At 42.6% G+C, this 17,829-nt stretch overlaps 1 protein-coding gene across 1 annotated transcript in view; it reads right to left on the reverse strand.

Moving 5' to 3' along the window:
- Positions 1 to 17,829, reverse strand: part of EGF (epidermal growth factor) — a 102,140-nt gene that overhangs the window by 49,692 nt on the left and 34,619 nt on the right. Inside the window, exons 6-10 of the mRNA XM_030190858.1 lie at positions 16,333 to 16,455; positions 16,131 to 16,253; positions 10,838 to 10,960; positions 5,011 to 5,136; positions 1,676 to 1,812 (exon numbers count right to left, since the gene is read on the reverse strand). Of these exons, the coding sequence (XP_030046718.1) occupies positions 1,676 to 1,812; positions 5,011 to 5,136; positions 10,838 to 10,960; positions 16,131 to 16,253; positions 16,333 to 16,455 (632 nt within the window). The remainder of the gene's footprint in view (positions 1 to 1,675; positions 1,813 to 5,010; positions 5,137 to 10,837; positions 10,961 to 16,130; positions 16,254 to 16,332; positions 16,456 to 17,829) is intronic.

The raw sequence follows: 17,829 nt of genomic DNA on the forward strand, positions 1-17,829 counted from the left end.
TCGAGCCTTACAGATTTGTATATTACAGATATTTAGACAATTTTTGAATATCATTCTCTTGTATCAACCACAATGGCGGTGCATTAAGGGCTTAGGAATTTGGCATTGATTCAATTTAATTGGCTGCCCATTAAATTCCGCATCTAGTACAAGATTCTTAGGGCCCTGTTTTCTAAGGTGCACTAGCGATTTTAGCCAGGATATACACATCTAAAATGCAAATACATGCAAAAGGCTGGGCATGTTTTGGGAGGACATAGGATGGGGTGAAAAGATACACATACATTCCACATTGCAGAAGGGGACATCTAAGTTAGAGAAAGTTACTCATTTTGTGCAGCACTCCAATGGAAGGATTACGGATGGTCACCCCCTTATTCCCCTGCTATTTTTGTCCCCCACCCCAAAAGCGATACTGGCAAAGGATATTAGCTGCTGTGACAGCTTTAGCAAAAACATAGATGTGTATGTTACTAAAGTGGCTGGCATGCACATGTATGTTCTTTTTTCTTTTTTTTAAATCTTTATTTTCATTTGTGAACAACGGAATACACAGCATAATTGAAACACTGGACAATAGGATAGAAAAAAAATTCAACAATGAAAATCAACTTGCACTCCAGGTTACAAATACCAAACAAACACTGGTGTGAAACAGTAGGAAGAGTTTCCTGGAGGTAGAGTCCAAAGTCCAAACTAGAAAAACTATAACATCGCCAACACAATAACATACCGACATGTATGTGTATCATACTTGCTTATGTTGCCATGCTAACCCCGCTGGTATTTTAGACACTGATGCTTGTAAAATGGATGATGCCTCTGTATGTAACCAGGGCCACCGAGAGGGGGAGCAGGGGGGACAAAATTCCCTGGGCCGGCGTTGCAATCCCCTCCACCCGCCCCCCTCCGTCCACCACCAGGCCAGGTCTCCCTGAATTCAAATCAGAGCACCTCACCTCGACCTCGCTCCGTGTGAAAGAAGCGTAGCAGCAGCAGTCTGCAGATCGCCTCCCTTCGGACCTTCCCTTCCTGTGCCCCACCCTCGTCTGATGTAAGTTGCGCGAGGGCGGGACACAGGGAGGGAAGGTCCAAAGGGAAGCAAGGTCAAGGTGAGGCACTATGATTTGAATTCAAGAGGGCCCGGTGATAGACGAAGGGGGTCGGGTGGAGAGGGGGCGGCAACGACCACAACGACCTCGGGAGGGGGGGTGGCGGGGGTCACCTATCCTGGCCGGTTAAATACTTTTGATTATCGGGAGGCAATTGTTTAGTTTATGAGAAAGATGTGTCACCTGGATAGATCTTTCTCTGTTCAGGCACCACAGTGGTGAGAATGCACTTCCTGCTTCATTAGGGAATGAAAAGGAGCTGGGTGGGTAGTTTTAAGAGGGACTTGAAGATTCATTTAAGAAGGAAGGAGGAGCTGAGATGTACTGCTGTCTATTGTCCTGTTGCTTTTGAGATGCTGGTTAAGCTTGTTTTGTACACCACATAAGGTCATTTCAATAATGTGGTAAATAAATGTAAATAAATAAATTGAATGTGCTAAAACCACAAGTCTGTAACAAGCTTTATTAATATGGAAGATATTAAACCACTAAGCAATACAATAAACCATTTGATTTAAGCCAAGAAGAGTCAGACATTTAAAACTCTTATTCTAATGTTTTACCTTATTTTCAGATGGGTCATAGTCCAGCGCTAAGACACTTCCCATTTGCCTGTTCAGTAAAGTTTCATAATTTGTTCCATCAAAGTTGATTCGTCTTATATCTTGAAAATTTGAAAATAATAAAAATGGCCTAGGACCTGAAGAAGACAACATACATGGATGGTAAGTCTACAGAATTATAGAGGTAAATATCACAAGCTGTATTATAACTGAAAAACAACTTTTCAAAAAGCTGGGATTATTTTTATATCCTAGGAGCATCGGGCCACAGCTCCTGGGCTGTATCTTAAAGTCACAGCTGCCCCCCAAGTGACCCACACAGACGACCCCCTCCAGATATCCTCCCAATTCAAGTCTCCCCCCCAACTGAAAGACTCTCCCCAACCAGAAGATCCTGTCCAGATCCCCCACTTAGAAAGTTCACCCCAACTGGAAGACCTTTCCACCTTGGAGGTTCTCCAAGTCTCTATCTTCCACTCAGAAGATATCCCTCCTGTAGGCCTGCTGGGCTTAACTTTTAAATCCTTGGTGTCGTGGTTGGGCAAGAGCGATATTCAGTTGCTCCTTCCCTTGATGGCACTGAGATCAAAATTGTGCAAGTGACCCCTAATGATAGTGTCACAGTACTACCTCTAGAGGTCAAGTTGCCATGTAAGTGTGTGCCTGCAGATGCTGTGAGATATCTGGCAGGAGTGGGATCCAGAAAGACCCAGGGTTCATAGGAAGGAGGCGGGGCCTGCAGTTTGTGCCTGTTTTCAGTTCTGTGACAAAAGAAGTAAAGACGGGAAAGGTGGAGGCAGTGGTGTGCTGGAGCCGGCTCACACCGGCTCACACGAGCCTGTTGTATAAATTTTACTGATTTTTGCAAGCCGGTTGTTGGAGTCAGGTAGCCAGCACACAAGCATCTGTTTTTTTTTCTCCTCCTCTCTCCCTCCTACCCCGGCCCCAGCATACCTCTTCATGTATTATGTTCATCATCCCCCCCTCACCACTGCCTGACCAACCCGGAGCCTTTTCTCTGCCGGATCCCACCCACAGGAAGTTGCATCAGCAGGGCTATACACTACTTGGCAGAGACAACACTCCAGGTAGACCAGGCACTGCATGAAACAAAGAAATTGAAGCTGTTTAGGTTAGTCTGATTCCCCTTCCCGTGCTGCCCTTAAACCCAAAACAAAATCAAGCAAACTTATGAGCTGCTGCATCTACGTTGTCGTTCTTTATTGTTGGTAGCATTTTAATTTTATCTCACTTATATTTTCAAACATACCAGCTTGTGCAGCATATGGATGAACACAGAGGTAGTAGTAATTTGTTATAAATCATACTCGGTGTATCATTTGGAGGGGCTGGTTATAGGGACACCTTCTTGCATGTATTATATTTGTGCAGAGATTTTGTTTTCTCCTGGTAAAGGGCCATTAAAACAGATGTCATATTGTAAGGATCAGGTGCTCAACATTCAGAGTTTCTATCTATCTATCTATCTATTTAGTTAGTTAGTTACTTATTTATGACATTTAACCCTGTTATTGGTGCAGAGATTTTTTTTTTCTCCTGGTAATGGGCTTCTAAAACAGACATCATGTTATGGGAATCAGATTCTCAATGCTCAGAGTTTCTATCTATTTATTTACTTATTTATGGCATTTTATCCCACGTTAAACTTGAATTAGATTGGAACCTGGAAGCATTAAAAAAAAAATTCCCGGAGAGAGTAATGCATGACCCCCCCCCCCCCCCGGCTCTCTCCCTGGGTATAGCCAGCTCTGCAATTTGAGGGGGGGTGCAGAGGTGGACGGGGTGGGGGGGCTCAGAGTTGGACCGGGGAGAGAGCCTGTTGTTAAAAATTTACCAGCACACCACTAGGTGGAAGACACTGGCATTCTCAGCTTAGGAGGAGAATACCAATATCAGGAGCAGAGGAATATGTGTCAATCCCAGGGCAGAGGACAGGGAGAAAAGGTTACAACTGTTATACTCTGTGTGTTGGTTACTTAAAGCCTTTAAGTAAATATTATTGGTTCAGAACAAACCCTGGACTGGACTATGATTTTGTGGAAGTGGAGGTAAGTGGACCTTTCTCCGAAGCTGGTCTCATCCCAGAACCCTGTTTATGTTTATTCAACATTTGATATACCACCTTTCAGTAAATACAGTCAAAGTGGTTTACATATACTATTTGCACTGAGAAATCAGTGCTCAATTATAGCCCTCAGAGTTTAAGGCTCAGAACAGAGAGCTACACAAACACAATTTCTGGCTAGAATTTCAAATTTAGACAATGAACACACATTTAGTTAATTTGTACTTAAGTAAAAAAGGATAAGTCAGTATTTATATTTCACCCAAGTATAAACAGTTCAATATTCAGCCACTGCGGTCAGTGTTTTGTTTCTAAACACTGACTGCAGTGGTAGAAAAATATCTGGATATTTAGTACCATTATCCAGATAGTGACCCATGCTGAAAATCCAGATAAAACAGTCAGTGCTGAATTTATCAGGATGGTGGCAATATTCAGTCATCTATCCAGATAACTCATCCGGATAACTTAGGACAGATTAAACATTGCCACTGTCTGGATAAGTTCCAGAACCACTCTGGCTCCACCCAGGCTCTGCCCCAGCACTATCCAGATAGTATAGAGGTGATATGTAAAGATTTTCAGAGACACTGTTCAAATAGTACAGAGGCGATGGGTAAAGACAGTCAGAGACATTATCCGGACAGTAGAGAGGTGGTGTATAAAGATCTACAGAGGCAGAGTCCGGATAGTATAGAGGTGATGTGTAAAATATTCAGAGACACCTGATAGTACAGAGACAATGTGTAAAGATATTCAGAGGTGATCTCTACAGACATTCAGAGGCATTATCCGGATAGTATAGAGGTGATGAATAAAGATATTGAGAGGCACTATCCGGATAAGAGGTGGTGCGTAAAGATAGAAACATTATCCAGATAGTACAGATGCGGTGTGTAAAGATATTCAGAGGTGTTATCCGCATAGTACAGAGGTGGTCTTTACAGATATTCAGAGGCTCTATCTGGATAGAGCTGTCTAATATCCCAGTCAGCATCTTTTATCCAGGTAGCAGGTGCTGTTATCCAGATAAGTGTTTTTGAATATTAACCCTTGTACTGGAATTTGTTTGCCAGGGAATGAACAGGGCCATACATTCTCTAGCAAAAATAATTAAGACCTATATAGGAAAAAGCTCAATGTGTGAATGTATAGAATCTAAAAATGAGTTTTTGAACTTTCCTCTGTCTCCCAGTCAGCATAATAGACCTGAGCATACAGCCACTGACCTGAGGATACAGCAACTGACCTGAGGCAATGCAACGCCTTTTATCCAGGTGTAGGTTATATCCAGGAAAGCAATCACATTCCCAGGCCACTGGACTTAAAGGAACACAGATCTGTCTGCATCCACCATTATCTGGAGATGTACAACCTTAAAAGGACAATCGGTTCTGTTAATGAAGAAATATGACAGTACAAAGGTATGTACAAAACAGTTTGGAGAAATGTCAGACTTTGGTGCAGGCAGTTTCCCCCCTGTTTCCTTTGTTGAGACAATGTATTATAGAGGGAATTGTCTCTTCCAAGAACAGTATGATATCTACTTTCTGCTTTCCAGACACTGAGCCACGTCAGCCAGCGCCCAGAGACCGATACATGCAGATACCCCTTCATGAGCAAAGACATGCATATCCACATAATCATATTTATTTCAAACCATTTATATGCTGTTATTTCACCTGTCTAAAGTGTTACACAAAACATAATGTCATATCACAAATTAAAACAAATTAAAATGATAAATAGAAAACACAGATCATATTCTCCTGGATAACAAAAGGCAGCCACCAAGAGCCCCAGACCTTCCATATCCACCAAAGCCTATCAAGGCCAACAAGGAAACAGCCAGCTATGAATCATGGTGGCATAACTGCTCGTGACTAAATTTAGTTGCACGAATGGGTGCTTGGAGTATTCTATAAACTACGTGGAAATTTAGGTATATTCTATAAAGTACACCTAACCTAGGCATACTTTATAGAATACTAGTAACGAAGGCCAGTTTCAAATCGCAATGAAACGGCGCTAGCAAGGCTCCCCTCCGTCCCTTTGTGTCTCCGTGTGTCGCCGGCCCCCCTGCAGCCTCCGTGCGAGAGCTACAGTGCAGTACAACGTTGGAGCTGAGAATGTGCTCCGCCCTCAACGTCATAACGTTTGACGCGAGGGCGAGGCCCACAGACTGTGATTTTGTGTGGCTTCAGAGCTTCGAACTTACGAACCTGGCTTCAGTGACGTCAGTGCAAATAGAACGTTGAGGGTGAGTTTTATATATATAGATGCCTAAGTGTATTTTTTCAGCACCAATTTTTTAGGCATGATATATAGAATCTAGTCCTTAATGCTTTACCCCTCTGTTTACTAAGCCGCACTAGCGGCTGCCATGCACTAATGCTGACACAGCTCATTCACTTTGAATGAGCTGTGTCAGCATTATTGCATGACTTTGTAAATGGGGGGGTGGGAGTTAGTTGGCAAAAACCTGTTCTTTTCTTTTTTTAATCATTTTTATTGAGTTTTCAAGAAAATTTAAACCAATATAACATACAACAACAAAACCAAATGCATTACATATAGATAAATGTGACAATTTAAGTATAAATATAAAAATCTAATCTCTAGGAGATGCTGATGTTTTGATGTAATGATCAAAAGGATCCCAATGCTTCTGAAAAGTTGGCAATTGATGAAATTTAAAAGCTGCAGATTCTTCATAGTTTCTAATAGTCAGGGCTTTTTTTGAGGGGGTACTTGGGGGTACTGAGTACCGGCACCTTTTCCGTTGTCTGCTAAAATTGACCTAAGTTTTAATGAAAGAGTTGAGGCTGCACACCAATTCTGCCTTGTCATAGGTTCTATGACTAGTTGCAGGGGGCCTGGCTATTGTGGGGTGGGTCCCTTAGTGATCACCCCACCCCTGAAGGGTGACCTAGCATTTGAGTACCGGCACCTTTTTTGCTAGAAAAAACGCACTGCTAATAGTACAAAGATGACTCTACCATTCACAAAAGTTCAAATGCAAATTATTTTTCCAATGAAATACTATAAGATGAGTGACTAGAGCCATCATTATATCAAAACGTTTTGGATATTGATCCTCAAGTGTAAGTTTAGGGGTTGAAGAACGTAGTATTATCACATCATATGTCAAACCAACAGGCGAGGAGAAGGGAATTATTGAACATATTCTTTTCTGTATTAATTTCCAGTAGGTGGACACATGGGAATATTCAAAGAGTAGATGCTTCAGGTGACCAACAGGAGCAGAACAAGACCAACATTTTGGAGGAGATGTTGATCTGGTTAGTTTAGACACTTTTCTTAATTCAGCCTTAGGTTATTGGGCTTATCCAGGACCCCTCCTCTCCTCACGGGTCCTGACAGGGGTGAAGGCAACCAAAAACCATGTGCTCTGCACAACAACAGTTTTTTTAAATTCTTAACTCCGCCCCTATATGACATCTCCTATCCATCTAAACCCACAAACATTTCCCAAAGCAACTTTCCCAGAACCACTCCCCTTGGGGCTGGGCTTCTCACTCTCCCTTTCTAACTCCCTCCCTCCAGTAACTCTGAAGCAGGGGGATTACAAACATTTTAATCAAAACCAGAGTAAAATATTAAGGAGTCCTTTTACTGAGCTGTGGTAAGCATTAGCACATGCTTACCACAGGTAAAAATGCCTTACCACACGGTGTGCTTATGTGTCCCGTAGCAATTATGGGGTCGGCATGTGCTACCCACATGCTAAAAAAAAATTCTTTTTTAGCACTGGGTGGTGGGTCTGGGGGGCGGAGAGTATTCATGTTCTGTGCTAATTTGTTAGAGCAGGCTACATTGTTCCATGCTAACCGATTAGCTTGTGATCCCTTACCGCCTACAAAATAGCTGGCGGTAGGAGATTATTAACTAATTGCCATGCACTAATGGGAAAATTAGTGCATAGCCATTAATACAGAAAATAGAGCAATCAGCCATTTAACCACTGCAGTAAAAAAGGCCTTAGCATGTGGGACTGACCTGCATAAGGATGTGCTAAGGCCACTTTTTACCACAGTTTGGTAAAAGGGCCCTTAAAATTAAAAATTGCTCAAAAAACTACATTTTCAGAAGGCATCAGAACATATAGTAACAACTGACTACTCTTAAACTACTTGGAGGGGCATTTTCGAAAGGGACATCCAAGTTTCGATTTGGATGTCCTTGCAAAACGTCCAAATCCTGGGGCAGGGAAAACCGCATTTTCAAAACAAGGTGGACGTCCATCTTTCATTTCAAAAATACCATCAGGGACGTCCAAATCCAAGGACGTCCTTAAATTTGGACATCCCTAGACATGGACGTTTCTGATTTTCGGCAATTTTTGAAACCAAAAACGTCCATGTCAAAAATGTCCTAATGCAAGCCATTTGGTCATGGGAGGAGCCAGCATTTGTACTGCACTGGTCCCCCTGACATGCCAGGACACCAACCGGGCACCCTAGGGGGCACTGCAGTGGACTTCATAAAATGTTCCCAGGAACATAGCTCCCTTACCTTGTGTGCTGACCCCCCTCCAACCCCCTCAAAACCCACTACCCCCAACTGTACACCACTACCATAGCCCTTATGGGTGAAGAGGGGCACCTATTTGTGGGTACAGTGGGTTTCTGGTGGGTTTTGGAGAGCTCGCTGTTTCCTCCACAAATGTAACAGGTAGGGGGGTATGGGCCTGGGTCTGCCTGTCTGAAGTGCACTGCAGTGCCCACTAAAACTGCTCCTGAGACCATCATGCGCTGTCATGGACCTGAGTATGACATCTGAGGCTGGCATAGAGGCTGGCACGACATATTTTGAAAGTCGTCCCATCTCCTTTATCATTTTCATCACCCTTCTCTGCACCTTTTCTAATTCCGCTATATCTTTTTTGAGATGCGGCGACCAGAATTGAACACAATATTCAAGGTGCGGTCGCACCATGGAGTGATACAAAGGCATTATAACATCCTCATTTTTGTTTTCCATTCCTTTTAGTGGGTGCAGCGCACTTCAGGTAGGCGGACCCAGGCCCATCCACCCCACCTGTTACACTTGTGGTGGTAAATGTGAGCCCTCTAAAACCCACCAGAAACCCACTGTACCCACATCTAGGTGCCCCCCTTCATCCCTAAGGGCTATGGTAGTGCTCTATGGTTGTGGGGAGTGGAATTTGGGGGGGGGGGTTGGGGGGCTCAGCACACAAGGTAAGGGAGCTATGCACCTGGGAGCTTTTTCTGAATCTACTGCAGTGCCCCCTAGGGTGCCCGGTTGATGTCCTGGCATGTCAGGGGGACCAGTGCACTACGAATGCTGGCTCCTCCCAGGACCAAAGGGCTTGGATTTGGTCGTTTCTAAGACGGGCGTCCTCGTGTTCCATTATCACCGAAAATCGGGGACGACCATCTCTAGGGACGGCCATCTCTAAGGTCAACCTAAATGTGCAGATTTGGGCGCCTCTGACCTTATTATCGAAACGAAAGATGGCCGCCCATCTTGTTTCGATAATACAGGTTTCCCCGCCCCTTCGCGGGGGATGTCCTGCGAGGACGCCCTCAGGAAAACTTGGGCACCCCATTCGATTATGCCCCTCCACGTAATCTTACTAGGAATGGAGAGGCATAGTCAGTGCATTTACCCTCAAGTACCAATTTAGCTGCCGTGGTTTGCACGATCTGAAGTCGAATCAGATGAGAATTGGGAAGGCCTAACAGAACAATATTACAGTTCTCCAATTGACTCATAATGGTAGACAACAGTACCGTTTGCTGTTGGGATGAATTCTATAGTGCAGTGGCATAGCCACAGATGGGCCTGGGTGGGCCGGGGCCCATCCACTTAAGGCTCAGGCCCACCCAACAGCAGCACATATTTAGTGCTACCTAGTGGGGATCCCAAGCTCCGCCAGCTGAAGACCTCCCCCTGATGGTGCTGAAAACACTGCTCTCCACTTCAGCAGTCTAAGCTTCCTAAGCTGCTGAAACTGGCCTCATCAAATTGGGGGGGGGGGGGGGAGAACACTTGGTGCCCACCCACTTCTTGACTAAGCCCACCCAAAATCTGCTGTCTGGCTAAGCCCCTGCTATAGTGGTTTAATTCTTCATAACAATTTCAATTTGGCAAAAGTTTCCCTGACCAGTCCATACTTAGTTTTGAATCAAATGTTACTCCAAGAATCTTAATATCTGATTGAAGAGAGATTTCAGAAGAAGCTAATCATAGCTTCATCGTTGGCACCTCAACACATCTTCCTCCCTCTCGTAAAAGGTTAGTTTTTATCTGGGTTATTTTTCAGACCAATAATTAACAACCACCAAAGATTTTTTTCAAACACACGGATCATAAAAGCAAAGGTCTCCTGTAAAGTATGCTCAGTTGGGAACAAAATAGAGATGTCATCTGCATAAGAATAATAAGACATTTCAAAAGGAGCAAGTACCTTATTTAAACCACACAAATAAACATTGAATAGAATAGGAGAGAGCAGAGAGCCCTGAGATACAGCTTGTAGCATGTGCCATGGATCAGAAACATGTTTACCCCAGCTGCCACTGAAAATCTGGGCACAGCTTTAATTGCCACAAACAACATGTAAAAGAAATACTGACTGTGGAGTTGAATTTTGAACTGAATATTTATTTCAAATTAATAAAAATTGTTTAATATGTGTTCATCCTGCTTTTTAACTTTTATGAGTAGTAACTATGGCTTACTTTCCCCACTCCTATAATTTTTCTAATTTACCCTTCCAGGGACAACATTTCTGAATTCAAAACTGCATAAGTTCATGGCGGGAGATGAGACTGCAGAACACTGGCCACCTGATTTCCACTACTGCTATCACAGCACTTTCATTCTCAATCAAATCAAGTCTAGAATTTGCTAATGTTAAACATAAAGCAAATTACGTGCTGACTTTGGGTTATTAAACATACGGCACAAGAAGCAACTGTTAAAGAAACTGGAGCAGTAGAATGATTTGTCTCTTAAGTAGGTTGCATAATTTTGGGCTGTTGAGTGAGATAGACTGAGGACAGTGGTACTGGGATACAGCCGCTCACCTGTGCATATTTTGCTGCCCTCTTTTAGCACCGATCCCTCTGGACAGAAGCAGACTGGCCCCTCTGAGGTCTCGGTGCAGCCATAGCTACATTCTGGGTAATTCTGTCTGCAGGGAAGAAGATCTAGGGAGAAAGAAACAGAGTATTGAGCAGCATCATCCATGGAAGGTAGGACAGGATTTACAGGGCAATGCCATACTGCGTATAATATCATTAAAGCAGGTTGCTTGGCTCAATTCTAAAGGAATCAAGGGATACATATATGTACCGGTAATTAATGACCAAATACATGTGGAGGGTAATTTTATAACAGGGAATCTAATCTGTGAAGGCTTATAGGTGCATGTCTTGTGCCTATGTGATAAAGTCTGTCCTGCCAATATTCAAAACAATTTAACCGGTCAGTCACAGCAGCTGACCGGTTAAATCACAGATAGCCAGTTATCCCAGAACATTCAGTGGGAGATTACTACTACTACTACTACTACTATTTAACATTTCTAGAGTACTACCAGGGTTACGCAGCGCTGTACAAATAACAAAGAAGGACAGACCCTGCTCAAAGGAGCTTACAATCTAAAGAACAAAAGGACAAAAAGTGATAGCTGATTATCACCACTGAATATTTGCGGTTACACGGGGGCATTCCAGGGGCGGGTTAAAGTGATGCACCGATATTCAGCGCTGACTGGGCAAGGTTAGTACATAGATAGGACCACATAGACATCTGGCCTATCTTTATGTGTTAGCCCATGCCCGGTGAGTGCTGAATATCAGCTTAACCGAGCATGCAGTAGCCGACCAGCAAAAGCCTGGATATTCAATTATGTCACTTGCCGGAAATGATCCGGCACTGAATATCCTAGGTCTGCTCCAGTAGCGGGTGATCACCGCACTGCCCAGCACCAGCTGAATATCAGGCCTTGTGTGTTTATGTGTCAGTAGAAATTTTATAAACTACATACAAAAGTGCTGATCCTGCCCTAACTCTACCTATTTTCTGTCCCCGGGAAACCTACATGTGTAGGGGGCAATTCTATAACAGGTCACCAAAATGTAGGTGCCTAGTTTCCACAGGCTGTGAGCCTCTTCTATAAGAACAATTTTAGAATACTAGTGTACACCCACATCAATGCGTCCACAGTTAGGTGTGTGCACTTACGCTAGATCCATAGTTGGCATCAATGTGAGCACCTACATGCAACAATCACATGCGTAAATTACAGTAGTCTACAAACTAAGTAGGGAGTGGAGGAGTGGCCTAATTTAATTTAAACAACGAAATACAAATTATACTTCAGTCTACAATATCCGATAGAAGGGGCCACAGGAAATAATAATAAAGAATGGTAGAGACCATTATACAGAACAAAATTACAGAGCATATACATAAACATGCATTAATATGACAAAGCCAACATGGATTTAGTGAAGGGAAATCTTGTCTCATCAATCAACTACATTTCTTTGAAGGGATGAATAAACATATGGATACAGGTGAGCCGGTTGATATTGTGTATCTGGATTTTCAAAAGGCATTTGATAAAGTACCTCATGAAAGACTCCTGAGGATATTAGAGAGTCATGTAATGTGCTATTGTGGATTAAAAACTGGTTAAAAGATAGAAAACAGAGTAGGGTTAAATGGTCAGTATTCTCAATGGAGAAGGGTAAATAGTGGGGTTCCCCAAGGGTCTGTGCTGGGACCACTGCTTTTTAACATATTTATAAATGATCTAGAAATGGGAGTAACTAGTGACATAATTAAATTGGCTGATGACACAAAATTATTCAAAGTTGTTAAATCGCAAGCGGATTGTAAAAATTGCAAGAGGACATTACGAGACTGGGAATCCAAATTGCATACGACAAATGGCAAGTGCAAAGTGATGCATGTGGAAAAGTGGAACCCCAACTATAGCTACGTAATGCAAGATTCCACATTAGGAGTCACTAACCAGGAAAGGGATCTAGGTGTCGACAATACATTGAAATCCTCTGCTCAGTGTGCGGCAGTGGCTAAGAAAGCAAATAGAAAGGTATTATTAGGAAAGGAATGGGAAACAAAAATGAGGATGTTATAATGCCTTTGTATCGCTCAATGGTGCGACTGCACCTTGAATATTGTGTGAAATTCTGGTCACCACATCTCAAAAAAGATATAGTGGAATTAGAAAAGGTACAGAGAAGGGTGACGAACATGATAAAAAGGATGGGATGATTCCCTATGAGGAAAGGCTAAAGCAGCTAGGGCTCTCCAGCTTGGAGAAAAGATGGCTGAGGGGAGATATGATAGAGGTCTATAAAATAATGAGTGGCATCAGAAGCAAAGCCAGGTTGATGGCGCAGGGGGAGCGAGAGTGGCGCAAGAGTGGACTTGCGCCAGTGCACAATTTTCAATGCAACACATTGAAAAAAAAATAGGCGCCGGCGCCAGCAGAACTCCGTTTGGGGGAGCGACCGCTCCATTGGTGCCCCCCCTGGCTACGCCACTGAGTGGCATGGAACAGGTAGATGTGAATCGCTTGCTTACTCTTTCCAAAAATACTAGGACTGGGGACATGCAATAAAGCTACAAAATAGTAAATGTAAAACGAATCAGAGAAATTGTTTCTTCACTCAACATGTAATTAAACTCTGGAATTCGTTGCTTAGCGGGGTTTAAAAAATGTTTGGACAGCTTCCTAAAAGAAAAGTCCATAAGTCATTATTAAAATGGACTTGGGGAAAATGCAGCATAAAATATATTGTACTATTTTGGGATCTTGCCAGGCACATGTAACCTGGATTGGCCACTATTGGAAACAGGATGCTGGGCTTGATGGACCTTCGTTCTCTCCCAGTATGGCAATACTTATGTACCCCACTCTGCAGTTTACTGCCCGCCGGAGTTCCCAAACCAAGCGAAAGAGGCAGTGTGTGCTCTTCATGGTTGCGTGTAGTGTTAATGTCTTCCAAGACCTTGGCTTCTATAGTTGGGCTAGCAGCAGAAATCTGTGCTCTGATTCTGGTAAGAAAGTCTGGGACTGTAGATTGTCGAAAAGGGGTAGAAATTTGGGACTCAGAGGAAAAGTCCTGGGTCTTCCCTTTCCTCTTCTTCCCCATACCTTATGGAGAATGGCAGAGAGCTTGATACCCATGGCTTCCCTCAGGATGCCATCTTGGATCTCCAGGCTAATGAAATTTAATGCATTTTAGTATCATTAAATTCTCTTCATTAAAATAAATCACAAAAAATAGTGCAACATTCCATTTATTCTTTCACCATGTAATACCTTTCCCATCCATTATTCCTCCCATCCCAAGTACAAAGCAAATAGACAGAACTTCTCACAAATTTATATATAATGACACCAAGGTCTGGATTCTTATAACCTCTTACCATCCCATTCCAAGGCTAAACTCTGTACTCCCACCCCTCCCCTTTACCTCTAATCCAGGGGTTCTCAACTCAGTCCTCAGGACACACTTAGCCAGTCAGGATTTCGGGATATCCACAATGAATATGCACAAGTTAAATTTGCATGCACTACCTCCATTCTATGCAAATCTATCTCATGCATATTTATGGTGGATATCCTGAAAACCTGACTGGCTACCTGTGTCCCCAGGACTGGGTTGAGAATCCCAGCTCTAATCCCTGACATCCCAGCCTTTAGTCAACTGTTACCCTATTGGTGGGTGACACCAAAAAAAGTTAGACCCTTTCCTGAAAACCATTCAATGCCAAAATACACAACTTTGGAGTTAAAGACTGGAAATTTCTATCCCTGAGAAAGTATCCTGAAGAAATAACCTGAGGAAATACTTCTTCATGGAAAGGGTGGTGAATGTGTAGAATGGCCTCCCAGTGGAAGTGGTGGAGGCAAAAACAGTATCTGAATTCAAGGGAGCTTGAGACAAGTACATAGGATCTCTAAAGGGAATGATAGGGAGAATAGATGGCATGGATAGGCGGACTGGATAGGCCACATGATCCTTATCTGCCTACATTATTCTCCGTTTCTATATTAACAAGAATTATTTTTATCATTTAGGGCTGCTTCTGGCACTTTGTGACTCTCACATCATCAATACATGAAATTTGTCTTCCCAGTACTAAAAAGCTGGTGGAGCATCCTGTAGCCAATAATTGAGAATACATTTCTTCCCCATTATATAAGCTTTACCCAAAAATAACAAAGCCTCTTTCCTGGGTCCCATATGTATCTGTTTTATTAAACAAGATCCCAACATAAGTTGTTTTTAAGACTGCTTCTTTTGCAAATGATCTATTGGTACATGTCAAAATTCTCATAGCTCTTTTCTAGCCCTTTCGGAGAGTTTTCAATAATATGGAGATTTGGGGGGGTTAAACTTAATTGTTCAAAGTCAGAGGCTTTGGTAGGGGTTGACTCTGTTCGAAGAGATGGGGGGTGGGGGACTGAGTCCTTTCCTTTAAAATGGGCTATTGAGTCTTTTTGTTATCTAGGGATATTGTTGACTATGGATAATGAATGAATGTGGATAAATTATTATGAGATACAAGGCACTTTATTTCACATGGGTTCCGTTATTGTTAACAGTACCTATTTATTAATAAAGTATCACATTAATGTGGTTAGCTTGGCAGAGTTTAAAAAAGGGTTGGACGGTTTCCTAAAGGACGAGTCCATAGACCGCTACTAAATGGACTTGCGAAAAATCCACAATTTTGGGAATAACATGTATAAAATGTGTGTACGTTTGGGTAGCTTACCAGGTGCCCTTGACCTGGATTGGCCGCTGTCAGGGACAGGATGCTGGGCTCGATGGACCTTTGGTCTTTTCCTTTGGCATTACTTATGTACTTATGTACATGCTGATGTGCAATGATTAATACATTCAGTTCAATTTATTCATTTGATACTTCATCTTTCACAAAATACTAAAGCGATTCACAAATATTAAAAATTAAGAATAACAGAAACAAATCTTACCAACAATGCTATAGATAAACATTTACTGTAGGGATAGGGATTGGGTCTTGACATACCAACTTTCTGTGGTTACAATCAAAGCGGTTTACGTATTACATGCAGGGCTGTTTATATATATATATATATATATATATATATATATATATATATATATATATATATATATATATATATACACACACACACACACACATATGTTTTAATTGGTTTTTATCAATAAATTACGTTTTATTTCTCAACGATCTGCTTTGTTCATCTTCCGTCTTGGAGTTTGCAGACTGTCTGCCCTTGTGCTTTCTCTGAGTAAGAATTGTCCACTTACCACCGTCACTTACCATGACAAGTTTTCAGATCAGGAAGCAGCACATATCCTTCAGGACAGGTACAGTAATAGGATCCAGGGACGTTTGCACAGCCAAGAGTACAGCCATGGTTCCAAAAGGCACACTCATTCACATCTAACAAGAGAAAGAAAGAAATCCAGTTTCTGATGGACAGAAGAAGTCTGCATCCCTGTCACTTCCGCTAGTTCATTACCTTCACAGAATGTTCCAGATTTGCTTAGAGCAAAACCATCTGAACACGTGCATTGCTGGTTTCTGGAGTTCTGCTTACATACGCTCCAGCAGTCACCATTATTTACATGACAAAATTCCTGTTCTTGGAAACAAAAACAAACAACAACAAAAAAAGAAACAAAAAAAAAATTCATAATGGTATAAAATAGAACTATACATACACACACATGGCACAATTATAAGACGCTACTGAATATAAGACAACCTACAGAGGGGTCCTTTTACTAAGGTGTACTAACAGATCTAACATGTGCTAAATGATAAGATGCCTATAGGAATATAATGGGTGTCTTATCATTTAGCACATGCTAATCATTAGTGCACACTAAATCCATTAGTGCACCTTAGTTAAAGGACCCCAGAATGATGAAAGACTTTAAATATTGCATCCCAACATCTATATTACTATTTCAGTGAAGCACTGCTTCCTACTTCCCTATTGAGCTCATGTTTCCTCCTTCTCTGCCAGGACTTCTGGGATGGCACTGCTTCTTCTCCTCCCCTCTCCCCCCACTGTGTCATGCCATATGCTTCACCCATTCCAAGATCTGGGGGGGGGCGGGGGCAGGCACGGTCAGTCGTGCAATATACCTTGTCATCAGCACTGCTACATAAATAATACACTAGCAGGAGAATTCCATAAACGGTGCTTAAAACTTTGTGTGCAAATGTGGGTATGCATTCAACTTACAAGGGCAATTTAGTTGAGTAATAAGCCTATTATCGCTCCCCCACATGGACTTCCGACGGCGCCTATTTTTTACGTGATCCGTCACGTTTTAAACACGCGCCGGCGTCGTCAGAAGTCCGCTTTCCGCTCCCCCGGCGCCTTCAACCTGGCTACGCTGCTGCCTATTACTGCCAATAATTGGGTGCTAATAATCAATTATTGTAACAAATTGGCAACAATCTGGATTTAAGCTCGCATCTTGCTAAGTGCTATTCTATAAAGATGCATGCATAAATCCTTTAGCGTGCAACTGAAAAGGGGGCGGGGCCATGAGAGGGGCATGTGTGGGTCAGGGCATTCACTAAAGATGAGCATACTTTTATAGGATTTGGTGAATCTGTGCCTAATTAGGGTTCAATTGGTATAAATCCTCAAACCTAAAAGTTGGGCATGAATCTCAACTTGGAGCACCATTTATAGACTAGCACTCGGTGCGCATTTTTTCAGTGCCCAAATTTTGGGTGCCATTTACTGAAGTTAGTGCCACTTTTACCAAGTGGCAGTAAAAGTGGCCCTGAGGTGGCGTCAGTGCGCAGGTTTGCCATGTGCCGAGACCGCCACCCAGTAAAAGGAAATTTCCAGACAGGGGACGGAAACAGCTGTGCGGTAAGTGAAATACTTGCCAAGTGGCCATTTTCTGGGGGAGCCCGGTGGTAACCGAGCTGCACGCGACACTACCTGATTACCATCGGGCACGTCCCCACCGCTCATGCTAAAAAAATATGT

Source organism: Microcaecilia unicolor, chromosome 2, assembly GCF_901765095.1.
Source record: "Microcaecilia unicolor chromosome 2, aMicUni1.1, whole genome shotgun sequence".
In the NCBI taxonomy this organism is placed as follows: Eukaryota; Metazoa; Chordata; class Amphibia; order Gymnophiona; family Siphonopidae; genus Microcaecilia; species Microcaecilia unicolor.